Below are 21,402 nucleotides of genomic sequence, written 5' to 3'. Positions count from 1 at the left end.
TAAGGGCAGGCTTGATTAGGACTTGAAAAATATCTCCTACCTCATTCTGTCCACTCTCCTGCATAATCTCTTTCATAAATTTATAAAGCTCTTAAAACCTATTAGGTTTACTATCAGCATTATTCCCACAGAAAACCTGCTCTAGCCCCTTTCTGATGGTTGGAAATATTTAAACCTCAAACCTAAACTTACTTATGGTCATTTTACACTTTTATGGTCACATATTAAATTTTCCCTCAGGTTGAGAAGCTTTTCTTCATCTCTGGTGATTACTATTTGATATGTGTTCACTGAGAGTAATCAGATCGCCTCTCAGCCTTTGTTTTGCCAAGCTAAATGAGTAATTCTCTAAGCTGTCCTGTTGCAGCAGGCTTTCTGTTCTTCTGACCTGATCATCCTAGAAACCTAAAATTGCATCTGTTTTTGTTCTGAATTAATTTTTTGATCACAAGTAACCCAAATTGACAGTGTGTTCAGGTGAGGTCTTAGTGCCTTGTGCAGATGGCACTGCTGCTTTCTTATCTCTTCGAAACACCATCTGAGAAATGCATTTCTCTTTGACAAATACATCATGTTGCTGATGCTTGGTAACCAGATCCTGTTTCTCGGTGCAAATCATTTGGAAAAGCCCCTGCTTAGTAGACAGCAGCTTGATTAGCTAAGAGTTTTGAGGGCTGAGACCACCAAAGATTATGCTTTTTTTGGAAAATGCAAACCATTGTTAAGTACCTATTAAAACCCTTGTTTGTTTTACGGCAACATCATAAAATAAATGTTTATATGAAAGATGCATGTAGAAATTAGATGTTACGGCCTTGTCCATAATGTTCTGTGCATAACAGGCATGGTCTGGGAGCAGGGAAGCATGGACATTCAGAAATGACAGCTTCTTGCAGTTAAACTTAAGGTTTGAACTCTTGTCTTCCCCCTAAAGCTGACCTTTTTTGTTCTGGACACTGGCATTCATCAGTATGCTTCAGTTGTGTGCTTTTACTTCAGCTTGTTTTTCAGCCCATGTGATGCCAGTCACAGCAGTGACACTGTAGATCACTGAACTTTAGGGAACATCAGCGATCTGGAGCTGTAGCCAAGGTAGGGTGGGAGAGGCCTGAGCCAACTGCTACTTCCCAGGAAAAGGGGGTCAGAGAGCCCCTTGACAGCACCTGAGTGGAGGCGAGGGAGATAAAGCTTCAGCAGAAATGTGGTGTTTGTCCAAAATAAAACACTTTCTGAAAAAGTGAATACCGAAGTGCTGTGGTGTTATCTCTCTGAGTCCCTGAGTGCTGTTGTCTCCCTGAGATATGTGTTATGGGGTAAAGTTGATGCTAGAAATCTCCAGTAGCTTCAGTGGAGCCATGATCTTAACCGTTGGCAAAACCAAGTGAATCGAATGGGTGATACCAAACAAAAGACCCCTATTGCTGGCCATCCTTGTCTCTTAAACACTTGCTTTTATTTTCAAGTGAAATAGTTGTTCTACCTGTGATTTTTCTACTTTGTGTGAACTACATTGGATCAGTGAAGGCCTTCACTTAAGTTCCAAAAGCCACATAAAAGGAAATTTGTTCGTTTAGTTTGATATAAATTAAAGGGAAGATCGAGGCACTGCCTGTCCTGTTTTATGTGTGATCACTGAGGTGGTGGCGTTTAACTGTTTTAGTTAAATGCTCTCATTTTCTTCATATGAAAAGAACACAGGTCAGTCATCTGTGACAAATCTGACCATGCCAAGCTTGTGGGAGTAATGAAGAAGAAAAGTAATTCAGGTGCCCTCCATACAATAAAAACACAAAGAGATGATTTCAGTGCATGGGTATTTTTCCTTACCCTGTTAAAAATAAGATTTACCCCTTGTGGACTGGGGAAGTGTGATTTGTTGTCACTGGAACCAGTGAATTTGCTTGTGATACCATTCCCCAGCTCAGAATACGTATTGCTCATACACGGGTGCACAATCTCAGCAGAGGAACATGTATTTGTAGGAGGCAGTGCAATGACCTCATATGCTGTTTTATTTAGCCTGTGCAGTTAAATCAAAACCAGCAAGCTTGTATCTTGCCTGTTAGTTTCATCACTCTAGTCTTAGGTAGAGTATCATCGACCTGTTGAGAGTTCTGTCTTCTTGCCAAAGTGAATGTTACAGCAGTGTTTGTACAGGGATGGCTGTCTTGTAAAAATGTACTTTGAAGAGGCTGAAGATGAGAACTAAGTCAGTTACTCAAATTGATTTAGCTTCTTTTATTTATTTCCCTCTTCCTGTAGACTACAGTTCTGCAATAGTCATTGTTTATCATGGAATGCAATTGTGGTTGCTATCATGGAATTTAGGGTTAAAGTAGAGGAGACTTTGGAGGAGAGGAATTAATACAAATTTGAGATATTGCTTGCATAAATAACAAAAAGAAAAATATTATTTATACCCTCTTATAGCACAGTTACCTAGAATACATACAGTAATACTATGATATGGACATCGCTGTCATTCCACTATACATAACTGACTTGTTCTTCTGTTTTATCAACTTCATGCTCTGTGAGCAGCAGTGTGTCCAGCAGAATGGCTGATGATGCTTGGATAGGTGAGCTCCTCAGCCTCATTGGGCTCTGGTACATAATGGGATTAATCCCATTTCTCATCCCATGCATAACAAGGAGCTTGGAATTTTCTGCCACAGAATTTCTGAAAGAGATCCTGCTGGAGCATTTCCGAAGGGCCTTGACAGGCTTTGTGGTCTGATAGTTGCAAGTGATATACCTGCTGAAAGCTTCCCTAAATGTTTTGTTGAAGAGCGTATAGACAAGAGGGTTCACTCCTGAGGATACGTATCCTATCCAAGCAAATATTTCCATGAGCTTTTGAAAAACTTCCTTGTTGCAGGAATTGCACAGGACTGAACTTATGTTTGTTATGAAGAATGGGCACCACATCAGCAAGAAAAGAAAAAATACAATCCCCAGAACTTTTGAGGCCCTTTGTTCATTGGTGATGGTTTGCATGGATTTCCTCCCGATTGTAGACATTCTGCAGACAGGCATATCATTGGACAAAGTCTTGTCCTTTCTGGAGCCATTTAGCATAGCCACCTTTTCTGGTGAGGATGCAGGTGTTATGTCCCGCTGAAATACTGTGGACACTGTTGACCAAGTGAAACGCTGGGGTGGCTTGTTGATCAAGTAGGCTTTCTTGCGTAGCACTTGGATTGTCAGAAAATAAGTGACTATCATGATAGTGAGGGGAATGAAGAATGCAGCCACTGATCCATAGAGGATGAAGTCTTGAAAACGTTCCGGCGTCAAGAGACACGTTATGTTTGTAGAGTTGCTATTTCCATCTTCAATGCCTATGATAGGGACTGGAATAGCAATGCCTAGAGGAGAAAAAGCAAGTGGTTCAGCAAGGTAATTGCTTGCAATCTCCCTTTTGGACCTGAAGCTGCAGGGTCTGTAGGGCAAGGTGATTCCTAAGCTCTGGAGCAGGCATGGAGTGACTGAAAACATGAGTTGTTGGGAACATCGGATAGATAACTTGGGCAAATAGTACTTTGTGAGACCCAGCAAGTTGTGCTTTGAAAGAATGACCTTTTTAACTGAGATTGGGCCTAGCCTTTAATGGCATAGGAAGCAGTATAAGGTTGCCAAATTCTCAAGTGTAAAACACATGAATTGCTTTGATCCTAGTTGCTACAGCTAGTGTGGCTTTTCCTCCAGTGAAATAAGTTTTCCTAATGTTGTCTGCCTTTTTTTTCCCCGGGATAACCTTTGCACTTTTTGAAGGCCAGTTGTCTAAATACACAAAACTTGTCTTTCTCTCTTATCTTAACCACACCAAGTGATTGGACACAGCTGATTTTTTTTCACCCTGCTTGACTCTTTCATACATACAAATAGTTAAAAGGTTGCCAGAATTATGTAGTGTATGTTTGAGATGGATTTGTTGTTTAAAATCTCTTGGATATTTAAGAGTGTTTAAATGAGGCTAGCTAGCTAGCTCTGTAATTCACCACTCGTTTGAAAAAAAATGTTAGCAGTCTTGTCTTTTTAAATGAATTTTTTATAACCGCTGAATTACAGTCAGCACTTCATTTGCCAGCAGGCTGACATTACAACAAAAACAACAGGTTCCTTGCTGTCTGGTGAAGGTTATTCGTGCTATGTTTCCTGATACCACTTAATGAGATCTATGGATTTACTGTATTCCTCTGCTACCCAGCTTACTGAGGTTGGTCAAAAGCAGCAAGTAGCGAAATGGTTTACCACTTGATCCCTTCCTTAAGAAGGGCACCTTTAGATACAGCAAACATTTAAAACGTGGATTGAATCAAATTAGCCTTTGAGTTGGAGAACTATGGCTCAGCTGCAGAGTACTTTTGTGACAGAAAAAATGAAACAAAAAAGTATCGCACTGATTAATAACAATAAATCAGATATTAAAAGGTCAGCCTGCAAGTGTCTTGTCTTGCTAGCAGCTTCCTTTTTTTGTGATAAAATAGAGATAGATCTTTTCTCCTGTCATCATAGATCTTCCCTAATTTTTTTTTCATGTTGGAATTTTGGTTTTCAGGCATGTATGCCTAGGTCGAGAAGATGGATGTACCCATTGTCTTGTGCATCATTGGCCAAACTAATTCAGAATAAGTTTATTCTCTTGGCACACAGAGCATACAACACTGTGCCTGTTGCTACGTGCAGTGCAAGTTAGTTACTTGAATTAAATGTTTTCACCCCCTTAGCTCCTTTAACAAATTTCTTTACATCTTTAAATTCTTTGAGTGGTTCTTTAAAAAAGAACCATTAAAGATAGGCTAAGTGCCACATACAGAACAAAGAGATGCTAATATAAATGGATATACATTTGCATCTTTCATATAAACTGTTTTTTTATATTTTTGTTTAAAAATTAGACTTTTCTATATTGTCAGTAAATGTTAATCTTCAGTGTGAATGTTACAATGGTAAGCAAGGCACTGATTTTAGCAGCATCTACTCGAGGCTTAAAATTGTCTTTGAGACAGAATATAATAAATTGGTTCCACAGGAACCTGAAATCTTGCTGTCTTAGGAGACATGCTACCCATGCAGATGTTGTCTTCCCACTTTTAGGGCTGTGGAGAAGAGCGGTGATTATCCCTACTCAGCCCTTGGCCTTTCCAGTAAGCCTGACAAGGAGCATCTGTTGAGACAGATTTTTATGATGTAGCCATCTATGATCCAAGAGATGCACTTAGGCTAGGTGATAGTGTCTGCTAACCAATACTACTTTGCCATTTGCAGTTTTGCCCAGCTTTCAGCTATTGTTTTGGACATGAAAAGCTTCTGCATTTCTTTCCAGTCTCCAAGTCTCACATACCTATTGAAATGAGCCAAACCACGATGATTTTGATGATTGTTGTAGCCCACGAATTGTACTGGCTAGCCTGAATTGGCTTTTTAATTGCAATATAGCGGTCTAGTGAGATGGCACAGAGGTGCATGATGGAAGCTGTGGAAAAGAGGACATCAAGGAACAGCCAGATGGGACACAGAGCGGTTGGAAGAGGCCAGGCATTGTCTGAAAGAGAACAGAAAACTCGTTAGGATTGTAGCGTTCTGCAAGTCTTCAGAGTGTGACTTTTCCTTGGCATCAGTAACTTTGAGAAACTCATAGTCCTATGTCCCTCCCTCAGTGGTATTCTGTCTTACTTTTTAGTTAGCGCCTTACCAGCACGGTTGTTGCCATCATACTGGTCAGTCTGTTTATGTATTATAAACTTTCCCTGTCTTTTTGTCTGTTTTAGGTCATAAGCAGTTTGTGGCAGGGACTCTGAATAAAAAGATTTTGCACAAATGGACCGTGACTGTGCTTAGTCCTTAGGCCCTGCTATTAAACGATTTTTTTCAGCTGTGTCTCCTTGATAGTCCAGTAGTTCAAGGTTGTATCAAATGGAGGAGACGATGGGTTATAACCAATGTCTTGGTCAATCATTGCACAACCATGGTTTGAATCTTGAAGTTACTGGCGATCCTGAGCAGTCTGGTTCATATAGCCCAAAAAAAGGAAAGTTTGCTGTGTCACAGTATCAGATGCAGTTGAGCACTAACGTGGCAAAGTAGGGCTCTTCTGTTTGTGATATTAATGATTTTATAAAATTTGAAGGGCTTTCCTTTATGTCATTTTTGAGAGCGATAGCTTGGGTTTTAAATCTTGCATCCTATTTCTGACGGTAGCTATCTGTCCTTAATATAAATCTCTACAGCAAAAACATGATCTGTCAACTGCATTGTGTCTGAGATGAAGGGTTCGTAGTGTTCAGCTTTCCAGAAGGCTAGTATTTTTGAAAGCTGTCTCCCCTCATCAGTGTTTACACTACCAAACTGAATGAACTTCAGTGAAACTCTTCAGTGTCTTTTACTCACAGTGGTATCAGGATGCTAAATGTATTCTCCCTCTTTATAAAATTCAGCTGTGCTCAATCAGTCGGTGTATTAAAAGTTCTGCCAGAGAATTGAGTTCTTCACTGAATGATGATTAAGAAAAAAGACGTTTCTAACCAGTCATATTGTTTTAAATCTCCCTGATCTGAGTAAATGCATCTGCCTACTGAGAATGCCAAATGATCTGGAATATTGTCGTGCTCTATCTTATCAATGGAGTAATCTTGCAGTAGTTTAAGATTAAAATACTTTTTCATATGTGGCTGATATATGGAAATAATGCGGTGATGTCTTTACTTGACTTGTGAGCCCCAGAGGATGGAAAATTTTATAAAGACTTGTACTTGTGCAAAGCTTGTACTGGTCTGTCCCGCTCCGTAGGTTTGGAAACCACCTGTTAGACAGAACGGATGGAGCCCAGAGCTGAACCTTTTTTGTTCCCAAAGCAGTGGACTCCAGGTGAGGATGGTGTAGGAAATGGGGCAAGAAAGAAAGAAAGGTGGTTTATTTCAAAATCATTAACCAGTCAATTTTAGTATTTAGCTGCGCATTTTCCAAAATAGGTATCAGATAGTTTAAATTATGCTTCAAAATTGTTCTTCTTTATAGTGTGGATATGAGAGGGTTGTTATTAATATATTATGAAAAAGTTGCTTGTATTCAATGTTTCTATCTACACTTTTAATGAGCTGTAAGATATGGTACCTTTTTAAACAAAAAGAAGGAAAACCAAAACCTCTTAGGGGCTCATGCAACCAGCTATAGAACTCGGCAAGCCAGAAAAAACAGTCATTTGAAAGAAAGAATTGATCTGATGGGCCCGAAATATTCTTGTTCGCTCTAGAAAAAATAAAAATTCTTCTTTTGACTTATGGTGAAGAATTAGTTAATACAGATAAAATGTGAACTTTGGAAAGCATGTTTTATACCTTGAAGGATGTACAGATAACACTGCTGCATTCCAGCTGAGCAATTAATGCTTTCTGTTGAGAGTATTTACAGGCTGCTCCCTGAATTATAGCTGCTTTGCCTTCTGGAGCGGATTTAGGTATCACAGTATAATAAATTCTTTCCTTTTGCAATTAATTTGCTCTTTGCAGAACAAAACCCTCAAATACTTTGCAACAGAAAGGTGTTTTCCTCATTTTGACTATAGATATATTTAAATAACTACCTAATGCAGAGCAACCTTGTAAGTCTTTATATGAGCTGTAGAGCTTTTGTTAATTGATGACTGCAACTTAACAGAGTTTTGGTTTTTTAATTTTTTTGTCTTGCTTTGAAGCAGATGCAGAAGGCAGAAAGTTATCACATTCATGACTATAGCATGATGTTGTGTTATCTTTCTGTGTACGTGGCCATATTTCTAATCCAAAGTAGCTGATAAGAATTAAAGGATATTGTTATTATTTAAACAAAATAATTGCTGTGAAACTCTGATACCTGTAGCTCTTTAAGAATCACATAGTCATCTAGGTTTCATATTTTGCTTTTATCTATTTTGATTTGTTTCTACGTGTTTCTACGTGTGTATGTTAAGTTCTGTGCCAAGTGTTTGAGGGACGTTTGGGGCTGTGCTTCTGTGCTTTCCTAGCGCTGGTCTATGTTTCACTGTTTGCCAATTCTGTTATTTTAGGAGTAGGGAAAAGATAGTTACTAGTTTCACCTTAGGATCCAGAAAGAGTCTTTTTTGACCCGCTTGTTTGTGTTCCTGCTTTATAATTTAGACTGCAGGTGTAAAGAACACCTACTACCACATGGTGATAGGGAGCTTGTAACAGGTCATATCTACTTTGGACTGTTACACACACTGATTCTCCCATTGTAGATGTCCCCACTGGTGGAGCAAAGCAATGCAGTAAATGATTTACTGTGCCGAGCAAGATTCTCCAGTTACTTTTGCTTTGGGAGTTGAAATACTGATGTAAATCAGCCTAGTAGTTTGGATGTGGGTGCTCTTGTTGTTTTTTATGCCTAGGTAACCCGATAAACATGCCTGCCTGAAAACTTATCTGGTTTGTCCAGCTATATCAGGTCATGTAAGATAAAAAGGTACTTTTCCTTCCTACCAGTCTTGCCTTGCGCCCTCCCAGTTGCCACAGGGTTGCTGTTGCAGATTACCTTCTTTACTTTTTAGTCAATACAAGAAAAAAATATGTGTGTTAAGATTTGTCTCGTGCCTTGAGAGGAATGCAGCGAGCCTTTACTGCAACTGTCTACCCTTGATTTATGAAATGAGGAAAGCTTTATTTATAGGAAATACCTTGGAAATGCGTAATCCTTAAACTGAAGTAGTGTATAGAAAAACTGCTCTTGCTATAAGCCAAAAGGTTTTCTGAAAGCTTGGGAGAAAGCTCTGTTTCTGTGTATGTATAAGCCTGATTCAGAAGGATCTTTAAATAGGCTTGAAAATTATTTGTTCTCTTGCTATAAGGGCTGTTGAAACGTGTTCGCCTGTAAAAGATTTTGTTATAGGAATCATTTTGTTGCTATTAGATAGTGGCACTTTTACTGAGATTGAAATTTGGCTCTTTTTAATCGGTAGCTGGCTAGCCTAGGCACCAGTCTCTAAATTGGGGTGAGCGTGTTTTTAGACCCTTAAGCGTTATTCGCCCTGGTGTTGGTGCTCGGCTTAGTGGGCTTCGTAGGCCTGGGGCTCCTTGAAGCACGTCTTGCTTTGCCGCTCACCGTGACTGCTCGCTTTCATTTCTCCACTACAGTTCCCATTTCGGCAGTAGTCGTTCACTGTCGTGCAGTGCTTTGAATTTTATCAAAGTCATTTTATTAGAGTTGCTTTCTGAAATAAACCCTGTTTTTCTTACTTATCTTTAGACTTCTGGTTTTGAAACTAGCTAGCAATGCCACCAGTTTTATCTCGTTATATTTTCTACAAGCGAGTGAGGGAGGAAGACTTGCCGTGGTTCGTAATCAGTGATGGACGGAAGATTAAGGCTGTAGCTGCTAGCGATGGGTTTTTTAAATAATGATTTGCAGCCTGGGATAACAAGCGTTACTTTTTGATTTTTAAGCAGATGCATATCAAGAATATAAAATGTATTTTAAAAGATAGCGCATCCACTGTCTCCAGGTAACCCACTGCCCACCCAGCCAGAGGCAATGCACTACTTCTTGCAGGTTTTGTAAATTAGAGGAGCTCTCTTAAATATGTGCTATTTTCACTAGCTGGCGAAGAGCAGCACCTTTGTTTTGCTGCTTTAGTTGTGGATGTTATACATTCAGATAACTCTTTTGAAAGCAAGATTTCAAAGAAAGAGCTTATTCCTAGCAGGCCCTCCTTTTTGTGGGAGAAATGGGAAGAATTTAGTAACCAATGGAAGTGATGAACTGTTTGTAAATTCTGATATTTGCACTCTTAAACTAAAGCTGCAATGTATGTTTATACTGAAGTACATTTTAGTTGCTCTGCTGAGAAGAAATCATCTGCTGCTCGTGGCATTGTACCTATGAGTTAGTGTCTTTTTTTAAAGTAGTTCTTTATTACAGAGAGCATTCTATTTCTAAAGGTTTTTCTCTAAGCATACTGTCAGGTCATAGAGCCAATATCTGTAGTAGATCTTGAATTCGGATGTTGTCTGACACGTTAGTTTTTGCAGTCGAGATCGTTTAATGTGACTGCGTTTTAGTTCACACCTTTTCCCTCACACATTCTCCACGTAATTAGATATCAGTCCCAAAATCGGAAGCATAATATTTATGTTCTGTATCTAGAAACTGCACACGGCTATTTTATTATTATGGCAACGGTCCTGGGTGAAAGTGCCAGAAGGCTGGGTTTGGTTGGTGCTCTTGCTATCAATGATTATTCTGTGTTCAAGTAGTCATCTGGTTAATGTAGCTTGGAGATTGAGGCTTGTTATGTACTTAAATGTCTGTGTTCTCGTTTCATTCCAGCAGCCCCTCGTGTTTTGCTCGCGGTTTGAACTTTCTATAAACACCGCCACATCTTCCACCAACTGGTGAAGCAGCAAAGCGTTTTTTTTTCTGTTTGGCTGTGAAACAGATATTTTATGCAAGTAATTTCAGTTTTAACCACTGCTATGTGAAAGACTGGTTGCAATCTGACCTAGTTAATTATATCTAATTTTTACTACTTTCTTGTAAATTTCCTGCAACCTGAAAGATGCTTTTGTTTGACTTCTTTAAATTCAGATTCCTCGCATGTTTTAAGCTGTTGTAACCAGGGTTTAGCACTGGATTAGTTGAGAGATTAAGCAGCGATATTCTTCTTATAAAATTAAAAAGAAAAGGAATTATTAGTCTAGTAAAATTAAAACACACTCACCCACCCCGGAACATGCCTTTCCTCTGTATTTGTTGCTAGTCAAATACTGGTGCTTTAGTAATTTTATTATTTTTATTATTTAGGAAGCCTTTGGCAGGAACTAAGCAATTACAGTAACTGTGTGTGTGTATGCATGTATATAGATCTCAATCTACCTCTCTCTACACCACCCCCCCACTCCCTATGTCAAGTGGTTTCTCTAAGTGACAGTTGTTTTCTTTTTCAAGTTAGAAATCACTGCCTGTGGGTGTGTGTTTTGTTTTTTAGAAACTTGCTTGAAAAAATACTATTTTATGATTTCAACTCTGAATTCTGTCCTCCAAGTCAGACCTCTATTAGGGAGAGACAGGCTATAATATGCAAGAATTCAGTGCCAAGGCATTTAATGAATAAAGACATTTGTTAATAAAGTGATGCCAGTCCTCTGCAGCAAACAAAACCTACTGATGGCCTTTGTGAAATTAAGTTTACGCTTGTGTCTGCTTGTTGCTCAGGCAACTCTTAGAGATCTAGTATAGCAAAAACAAACTCCTGCAGCTTCTCATTATTTATGACCCAGTGTTATCTATACCTTAAAGATAGATAATTAAATCATAACTTATTTAAAACCCCTCTCACATTGATTCCCCCCTCCCCCAATTTGTATGATACTGGAATAGCCTATTTAAAATAAAATGTATTCTTAGAAAAGCTTTAGGAGTAAAAAGAAGACTTTCCCACGGAGCTGCTTCTGATGAGTTATCAAAAGCAATATTTTAAATAAGGCTGGACATGTGAGAATACAAAAAAGTCATATTTGTTCTGTAATGACTAACCAGAAAGGAAAATGTCACACCCAATGTATATTTGTATTAAAAAAAATCTGTTTTATTTCATATGAGCCAGACTAAATGATAATCTGAGTCTTATCTACATTAAGTACACAGATGGATTGAAGCTGCCTTGATTAACAGATGAATTAACTCTCTGGGACGCTTTATGAACCTTGCCATTTTCCCCAAGGCAGGAGAAAAGCGGTTTCCCTGAAGCTGACGCTGGTAAAACCTGTTGTCTGTGATGCTTCCCAGAGATCAACTCTGACTGCACTTAGAGTGCAGAACGGATACTAAGATAAAACTAAGTGGCATCGACTCCTAGGAACTTCTTCAAAACCTGTCCACAGCTTAGTTCTCTCAGCCCAGAAACTCATTCTTCATGTCTTGTTTTTAGGAGAGGACTGCTTGCCATTCTTGTAATAGCCAACAGAACAGACACCAACATTGTACTGATGTTATTCAAAATAATAACGCACTGTACAAGAATATAATTTCCCATGTACTTGCCCCTCTCCAAATTAGTATCGGTTCTAACTCGCAAGTGTTCCTTGAACGGTTCCTTTCAAGGGAAAGGATATCCACAGCGGGTGTGCTTTCTCCAAAGACCTTAGGCTAGATTATATTATGGTTAGAGGGAGGGAGGGAGGGAGGATTTTGGAGCCCTTATCCCAGTGATTTTAAAAAAATACAATAGTGGAAAATAAACAGTCGTTCTGTTTAAGTTAGAATTCCCCAAACCGTACCCACTGCGCTGGCCTGCTGACAGAAACAAAGGCACTGTACTTACCGAATAGTATTATGAGAAGGGCAACCGGCATCACAAACAGACCCACCAGTAAATCTGCCACTGCCAAGGAGGTCAGAAAGTAGTTGGTAGCGTACTGCAACTTTTTCTCCAGAGATACCGCCAGTATAACGAGTATGTTCCCCCCGATGGTGGGGATTATCACCAGGAGGAACAGTAAAGCTGCCCAACGCACTTTGTTTCCTTGTTCGTCATTCGGGTAGCTCTGTTTGGGCTCTCCCGTTACTGAGAGAGGCAACGCAGATCCATTGCCAGCTCCAGAGCCGTTCAAGAAATGGAAAGGATAGGACATTTTTGTGCCCAGCAGAACGTGCTCAGGAGTTGTATTTCGCGCAGAAATTGTGTATGGTGTAAGAATTCACTGTTCCTCTCTGGTCCCGGATGGTCCTGAAGAAAGGCCAGCATGGTCAGTATGGTAAATTGGTCATCTGCTATTTTGAGATACAGTAACCATGTCAGAGCTTGTAGCCAGACTTTGTATCCTGTGCCTTGCTGGGCGCAGCCAGATCTTAAAAATGAAAGTCTTGTCTGGTGTCCATGCCTGGCTGGTAGGGTGCAGGGTCTGGTCGCCCCTTTATAGGGAGGTTCAGGTTTCAGCAGATTAGATGAGAGAATTCAATAGCTGTGAAAAGCAAGCCGTGCATTAGCTCCTGTTATTTTTCTACAGCAGTAAAAAGTGATGGATTAATTTGGATGCCAAATGGTTTCCTTTAGATGTAGTGTATGTAGATTTGCTCTTTGTAAGTACAAACTGATGCAAAGACAGATGCTCGCGCTGTGTATATGCAACTCCTCCTCTCCTGAGTGTCTAGTCTCCAGCAGCGTGTGCGTAGGCAGGCTGCAGTTCCCATATTTCCCCTTATTAAGAATCCTATTTCCCCACAGAGAGTCGCCCCCAAAATATCTTCCGAAATGATGTATGAGGTTTCCGTTCAATGTCTATGGTTCCTAATTTATCAGGTGAGGGTCAGGAAGCTGTAGACAATAAAACACTGGTGACTGTCCCAAAGGAGCCATAAAGATTTATGGAACTGAGACATCTAAATTTACCCATTAGTTGAAGGGGTGGGGGGGAGGTGAGTAAACTGCTTGGCGTTTCTGTAATCTGAGCAAGGCTTTTATTAAGCACAGCCTTTCTCTCCCTTCACTCTTTCTCTGTGTCTGCCTCCGTCTCCCTCTCAACTCCACCGAAGACTTAACGCTTACGTTTCCCCCCTCGAGCAGACACTGAAACAGCTGTCACTTTGGAAGCCGCCTGCTCAGTTGCACTACATTTGACTTGTTGCAATTTTCATGCCAAGACAGACTTACCCCTTTCTTGTGCATTTCTGTAGAATTCACTTGGTATCCAGGAAGATCCTTTGTAACATGGTCTCCTTTTTCATTGCAGGGTGGATTTTCAGATACGATTTTTCACTACTCTCTAGAAAAAAAGCTGTTCGTTCGTTTTTTGGGTTTTGTAACTTTTCTTAAGCTTGTCTCTGTGTGCACCTCTGTTTATCACTTATTTTGCTTTTAGCAGCAAGATTAAGGATTTCTGTGTTGGGGAAAAATATATTTCTTACCCAGGTATTTTCTCCAATTCTTGAATGAAGGAGAAGAATCATTCTTGCCACATTTAAAAAAGAAAAAAAAATGTTCTTTTTTCCTGTCCTTCCATTCTTTCTTTACGTGACTAACACATGCGATCTAAGCGTTTCACATCTCTTGGTCTGCATCTCAGTCTGTGTATGGTTTTCTCTTTGTTTATTAGCAAAACTTGCAGCCTGCTGCTACGGCTGTTGATTGACTCCTTCCAGTGCATCCAGCTCCAGTGCTTGAAAGCAAGGAAATAAATGAGTGATGGGGTTTGTCTGGAAAAGAGCCAGACAGGGTTAACTTACTCAGTGCTCCAGTGCTATAACGTATGCCCCGTGTTGCTGCATCAGGATGTGCACATCCAGTATCGCTACAGTATTATAACTTTTTTTTATTCGTGATAGCTTGCATATGCGTGTTCGTTCCCTCTCTCTCTGGACGGAAGCACCGTTAACCCTAAAAAGTTCTGCTGTACTGCAAACACTCCAATTTTAATGTGGACTTATTTTATAAATGTATGTTCTAGCACACCAAATGTGTGCACTGTTGCTTTAAATCTTTCTACATGCAGCTGCTTTTTATTATCATGAGTGTTGTCTTTTGTTACCCTCCAAATCTCAGCCGAATGTGTCTGTAGTCACTAACTTCATCGTATATCTCTGCATTGAAATGGAAATGGCATTTGCTTCGAAGGACACTCAACTGGGCAAGTGTGTAATAGAGTTATTGAACTCGAGGCCAGGAGAGACGGTGAGATCTGGATCTGCCCCCCGGGTGTCACAGGCCATTACGTTCCATGAATTGCTCATGCTGCCAGGTTTGACTTGGGAATCAGGTCCTCAGTGAACTGTGAATCAGTTTATATTTGTTTCTAAAGACATGAATGTATTTTTTAAAAAAACCTACTTTGGGGCCAAAGAGAAAAAGCTGCTGCCAGTAGTTAGTAGAAATATTTGACTTCGTGTGGTTTCAGACAGTGCAGTAGAGTTTCCAGCAAAGTAGGTATCACTTGTTCTGTATTTTTGCAGTTTAAAGGAAACCTTGGATAAGATTTCGTGCTGCCTTCCTTTGCAATTGTCTTTTGATATCTTATCTTTATTCTTTAGAAAGTTACATTTTCGAAATGAATCTAGCTATAGTAATTGTTTCCCTACCGTCTGACCACCTCCCGGTTGTCATCTCTGACAGTGCCGTGAGGATAGAGCCCATGAATACGCATAAAAAGCAGAAATCAAGACAGGACAATGCTATATCAGGCCAATGAGTGTTTGGCTTCAGTTTTCCTTAAGCTCCACTATGTCTAATCAGCTTCTGTTTTATTTTATAAATCTTGAAGAATCTTGTGGCGTTAATCTAGCCCTATTGAAGCCTGTGCCAAAGTTTCCATTGGCTTAAGCGCAGCCAGTTTTCACCCTTTCTGACTGTATAGATGAAGCCTTTTTTCCTTCTTCATTGATGCTTGAGTTTTTTTTTTTTTTCCCTTTTTGAAAGGAGGCTGGAATTATTATCACTTTCTAGTGGTGGAATTATTGGCAGTATGTCTGAATCATGAATGGAAAAAAAAAATTACAGAGCAAAGCTGCAAAAGTACAGTAAAAATTGGATTAGTCCTTTAACTTCAGTGGCCCGCTTTTGGGTGTATGCAAAGTGCAGATCTTCCTGTCACATCTCTGAGTTTAAAGAACAGAATTAAAACCTCTGGGGGAAAAAATAGACGAAGTGTCTATCAAAAACATCTGCTAATCATCAGCATCAGTTACTGAAGCAGCCTGCACTGGATCCGAAGGATTATCTTGAAAGCGGTTTATTACTTCTTACTTGTCACTGTTGTTTTTTTCTTTCCCTTCACAGCACAGTAGACACTAACTTTCAATCACTGTAGTGGGGGGAAGTATTGGAGCTGTAGAGGAAGAGGAAGCACCAGATGAAGATTGAACTGTTGTCTGTGGTCTGCTCTGATGAACGCTGTGCAAAAGCATTCATATCTAACTGAAAAGGAGGTGATTTAGTTTTAATATAGATGAAAAGAAAGCTTCCCTAGAAACTCCCAGAGGATGATGGTGTGAGTTTAGGTGTATATTAGGTGCAGGCGTGTATAGCAGATAGACTTGTTTGCTTTGTGGATGTTTTCATTTCAGGTGGCCCAAACTTCTCTGCCTTTTGTGATGTGTTTTGAACAATCCCAGATTTGAATCATTTCTAAGAAACATGTATCTATAACAAATCTCTAGAAACTTCTTAGCTGCACGCTTCTGGCTAGCTTTCTCAGCAGGCTGCTGCCCTGCCCCCAGGTCCAGCTCCTCTCCCGTGTTAATCGGTGCTAAAAGTTAGATCTTGCTAGACCACACTCCTGCTCCAATGTGCCCTGAATATTTGTACCATGCATAGACCTATTCATTTTTCCCCCCACCTTGCTGTAATTTCTGTTTTCAGATCACCAATACGATTTTATTTGAGTGGGGCCCTGGCTACATTAGGCATGAGCTGTCACTGATGATAGCGTTGTTCAGTAAGATACATATTCCTCAAATTTGTATGCTGCGTCTTTGTATGCCCCACTCGCCCACATCCTCCTCGCCGTGGGAGGCCTCCTGGAAGTGCTTGTTCTTCAGCAGGTCTTGCTTCTGCAACTGGGAGGCATTTTGGAGAAAAGCAGTCTGGAGAATGAGGCTGTGCTGCACATGAGTTGCAGGAGATTCCTGGCATGGGAATAGCTTGGATCCTTTTTGTGGAGAGAGAAAGGCAGGAGGTTTACACCCATGCTTAATATGCACTAAAATGTGTCAGTTTGTTGCATTTCTCCCTGCACTTTTTCCATCTTGTGTGTTTTTCCCCCTCCTTTTAGAAATGACTTCAAATTGTGTGATTAGATGTCTGCATTCCTCCTTTATTAACTCATTCATGGATGAAATTAAGCTTCTGTTAAGCTTTTCTTTTTCATCTGTCACTGCAGTAGCAAAGCAGTGTGTAGAAATAGTTCAGTATCAAATGATTAATTCATGTCCAATAGTTTAGAAAGTCATAAATATTTAAAATCTTTTGAAATACGAGCAGGGAGACTTGATGAGGAATCTAAAAGATATACTTGACATTGTTCTTTAATTCTCTGACGTTTCATTTTTCACTGAGTTGTAAAGTCCTTAAATATTTAGACTAAAAAATAAGTGTATGTTAGTGATGCTTCAGACATTTCAATTTTTAGCCTAAATCTTAAGAGCAGTGTGAATGTTTATTTTCAGTGTTCTGTTTATTTACCTGTCGATGCTACCTTTCTTACATCTACACGGTTTGCTGCTAAACTACTGCTGAAATATAGAGATGGGAACAGTCATCCAGCCTTTGAGATGTATAATTTAGAATATCAAAGATAAACTGCACAAAGATATTTGGATGTGATTCTAAGCGGGCTGTGATCTAAGGAACTACGTGGAGTATGCTTCAAGATATGGCAGTCCAGCTTTTAATTTTTTGTTCTTGGAGTTTTTGCATGCTTTTTGGAAAAAAGGATTAAGGTGGATTGTGAGACTGGTTTGATGTACCTAACAGTGTCCCTCAACTTTCAATATCCCAATAAGGCTCTTGTTGGCAAAGCCTAATAAGGGTTATGATTTTGTATTCTGCAGAAGTTGCAGTTGTATTTTACCTTCAGAAAAAGCCCCAAGTTAGGTGCCTTACAGATTACTAACAGAGATGCTGTAAGAAAGTTTGTGGTGAAAAAGGAAAACAACTTCAGAATACTCTACAGACTGTGTAGAACTTCCCATGGTCAACATCAGTGCATGGAAAATTGTCCACCTTTTGGGTCCAGCTGATCTGCATGTCTTTGTTCAGATTAGCCTGTGTTAATAATGGTCAACTTTCTGGGTTTACCTTGTGAATTTTTGCATCGGAGGTTTTGGATATACTTTTCTTTTCTCTCTCTTTGGAAGTAATGAAGAATCTAAAACTTTCTTTGGTTTCACAGAAATCATATTCCAGGACACTTAAAGAAGAAGTTTTTGAAGTGTTATATCTATAACCAGGGGACGAACATTCCCAGGAACTGAGATCAAAGTTGAGGCTAAGGCTAAGGTCATTGGGTAGTAGTTAGGCAGCTCCTTTGTATTCTCTCTGGCTCTGGTTTCAGTGAAAACTCAAAATCCGTAACTATGTAGACTGTTTCTCTTGGAGGCTTTGGGAGGAACCATTGGTGAGTAAAGCTAATAAAATGCTAGCTATTACATTTTGCTGAGAAACTGTTGTTACTACCTTGGTGCATCTTAAATCTTGTTGTTGTTGAAACAAGCCCAACTGGGTCTTGGAGGAAGTCCTTCACCTGCAGATCATATATGTCACAGCAGTAAAACTTAGCCTGGTATAGGGTGGGAGCAAAGCTGTAGTTGAGCACTCTGTAGAGGAAGTCCTATAGAAGAAACTTTTGGGGTTTTTTAGTTTCTTGATTCATTTAGTTTCCTGGTAACAGACAGAACAAAGTGAAGTTAGTTGTGTTGTTTTTTTGGATATGGGTCTGGATTCATTGACGTCTGTGTTACGAAGGCTTATGTAGGAGCAGTTGTGCAATTTTCAAATGGAAATGAAGGAAATAATAAGGCAGTTATTTTGTTGTTGTTTTGCTGTTGTAGTAAAATGTAATTGCAAAAGCAAACTGCTGAGTAAAACTGGTGTTAGGAAAAAAGGAAGGAACCGGTGCATTAAGGATAATTTGGTTTAAAAATAGACATTGCCCGTCTTTCTAAGATATACAGCCCAGTATAGTGACATGCCTTAGGCGTTAATGTAGGAATTTGTTGGATGAAATTACTGGCCTCTGTTACAGGAAGGACGGACCAGAGGGCTATGACTTCTGGATGAACAACATGTTAAATATAGTCCAGGTTTAGTTTAGTTTTTTTTGTTTGTTTGTTTTTAAGGGGAAAATTTGTGTCTGAGATGAAGCTTCTGCCCACTGCATCTCCAGATGTTATCCTGGTATATCATGTGACGTTAATTTCCATATTTAACTTCTGGTAATAATAGATGTGTGTATTAGGACTGACTAAGAGTAGACTATTGCTGAGTGTGACTTCTGATAAACCATTTATCTCTTTTACTACTTTTTTTTAGTTTTAAGTTTTTTCCCACTGCTTGTTACCTGTCTTCCTCTCCCACCAGAGGCTTCTGCTCTGTCAGGCCATACCCACATCGATGTAGCCATTGGCACAAGAGAGGTGGTGGAAGCCTCCAGCAGGAAGCCAGAGCAGTGGGGTTGGCTTGGGAACCTGCATGAGGTCTGGTACCAATGAAATGGAAACTTCCTCCATCAGCAGCAGAGCTGCCCCCCTGTTGTGCTGAATATCAAGTCAGCAGTTTGCATGGCTGTGCTCTTAATTAAGGGTGTAAACCTCGGGCTGGGGGCAGGAGAGCGTGATAATGTTTTAAACATATTCCCGAAATGGATTACCAGTGGTTAATAATGCCGTGTGAGCACAACTACAGCCTGCAACTGTTAATGACATTTTTTTTATTATTTTTCATCTGATCACTCAGCAGAATTGTCTTGTGTTTTATGAACTTCACCAAGTATGGTTTGGGGTTTATGTTGGCTAACCATTGGCAACAAGGTGTAGAATTTCATAAAGCATCTCAGCCACAGAGCGAGTGGGCAAATGTTATGGCTTAAGCACTGATGCCAGCAGTGCTGTCATATGCCGAAGTCCTATTCCTCTGATGAGCTTTTTTACAGAGCCCAGAGCTCTTGGGCTTCTCTCTACCTCCTTGTGATTCTGCCCTCTAGTTCCCTATTAAGTGGGAGGGCACTTTTTGAAGATTAAAGTGTTGAGAGGACTGAGTTACTGAGCAAAGAAGTGGGATTCACTCAGCAGGTTTAATTCCCAAATTTGCTAGGCATCTTGAGCGTTTCCAGGCTTACTATGTAGGGGTCAGCAAATTCAAGAGCAGATGGACACTAAAAGAGCATGTAGTGAAACCTGTCTGTTAGGAAGAGTTCCAAATAGAAGGAATAGTGCTTTCCCAGCCATATCTTTGTTTAACTGAAGACTAAATATTTTCACCATAGTTATTGCTGATTTTTTTGTCACCTTTTAAAAAGGTATATCTAACCTCAAGTGCCTGGAGAATATCACTCTGACTTGCCTTTTTTACTCCTGCCTTTCCCCTCCTCTTTCCCAAAAGTGAATCTACAGACCACCTGTCAAAATGTTTGACTGCTTTGAGGATACTTTTCAGATAAAAGCATTCAAAATAATTGTCATAAATAATAGTAAATCTGGCTAAGAATTCTTTAATGAATTAGTGTAGATTAATCCCAATTTTATAATAAAAAGAATTCCAAAACTTCTGACTCTGCAGACACCAAGATCTGTCCAAGTTAATGATTTTATAAAATCCAGGTCTCTGAACAGGAATTTAATGATTACTGCTCAAAAGTGCATAATCACATCTTTGCCAGGAGATGATTTCCTCTTCTTTGGCTCACAGTGTGCTTGTTCAACACTTGCTGAAGTAAAGCAAACACAAAGGTGTTAAGAGTCTTTGTGCAAGAGCTGAAGTCTTCCCCGCAGCTGAATGCTTGGGCTCATTTATTACAGGGCTTGTGATTCCCAGTCTCCGCATCAGCTCATTTTTTAAAAAACATTGTCACTATTCAAGCTGTTATTTGAGCAAGAGACTGACAGGTAGTTTTGAATGTGTCTTTTAGTTTATAGTCTTCACTTCTGCTGATTGCTTGCAGGACAGAACCCAGGTTTGTTTCCCAGCTCATCCCTTTCTTTTGGCATTCTTAGTTGGGGCTGCATTTCAGAGGCAGCAGAGCTACCAGCAGTTCTGTGTTTATTCTTGTTGTCCTGTGTGTGGTGGTGGTGATGGTGGTGGTGGGGTTGTTAGGCAGGATTCTTTCTCCCAGACTGATGTTTTAGGCAACTTCATAAAAGAGGCAGACTGTTGGCAGGGGAGGCGAGGTAGGAGATCTTAGTACTTGCTGCTGTTACTGCCGAAGGACTGAGTAGCCTGTGAAACCTGGGTGCCTTCAACATCACTTGAAGCAGGATTGGAAACCACGTGTAAATGCCACCTGCCTGCAACTAATGGGCAGAAGAAAGGAGTGTAGAAGGGAGTTTAGGATGAGTAAAACAGAGGAGACTGCAGGAAAAATTTTGAAACAGAAAGAGATAGTAGCTAGAACAGAAATTGACTGGTTATCCATGCAGTAGAAGTGAAATATGAGTATGGTTATATGGGCATCTCTTGTGTCCTCAGTGCCGTGCAAAGCAGAAGACACTGTCCTTGTCCCTCCTGACTTCATTTGGAGGTTGAGACAAAGATCTCTTAGAAAGGTCGTACAGAATTGATCCTGTCTGGAGGCAGGAGAATGAACTGGACAATAGCTCAAGGTCCTTTTTAGCTCCATTTTGATTCAGGTATGAATTTAAATAAAAACAATGCTGGAGCATATACCCTATAATAGTTTTTCTGCCTCTCAGGTTGGTTGAGTG

The 21,402-nt window shown here is 39.9% G+C and overlaps 2 protein-coding genes across 2 annotated transcripts in view; one reads left to right on the top strand and one right to left on the bottom strand.

Moving 5' to 3' along the window:
• PSMD1 (proteasome 26S subunit, non-ATPase 1) overlaps nt 1-21,402 on the top strand; it is an 81,917-nt gene that overhangs the window by 29,702 nt on the left and 30,813 nt on the right. The window lies entirely within an intron of this gene.
• On the bottom strand, nt 1,995-14,327 carry HTR2B (5-hydroxytryptamine receptor 2B). Its single transcript, XM_026093505.2, has 4 exons — nt 13,646-14,327; nt 12,317-12,956; nt 5,348-5,548; nt 1,995-3,368 (listed from the first exon to the last, which is right to left on the bottom strand). The coding sequence occupies exons 2-4, from the start codon at nt 12,624-12,626 to the stop codon at nt 2,488-2,490; spliced, it is 1,392 nt and encodes a 463-aa protein (XP_025949290.1). The 5' UTR covers nt 12,627-12,956; nt 13,646-14,327; the 3' UTR covers nt 1,995-2,487.

The sequence above is a fragment of the Dromaius novaehollandiae genome, chromosome 9 (genome assembly GCF_036370855.1).
Source record: "Dromaius novaehollandiae isolate bDroNov1 chromosome 9, bDroNov1.hap1, whole genome shotgun sequence".
NCBI classification, from domain to species: Eukaryota; Metazoa; Chordata; class Aves; order Casuariiformes; family Dromaiidae; genus Dromaius; species Dromaius novaehollandiae.
The sequence above is the reverse complement of the archived record's forward strand: the minus strand, read 5'-3'. Positions and strand labels throughout refer to the sequence as shown.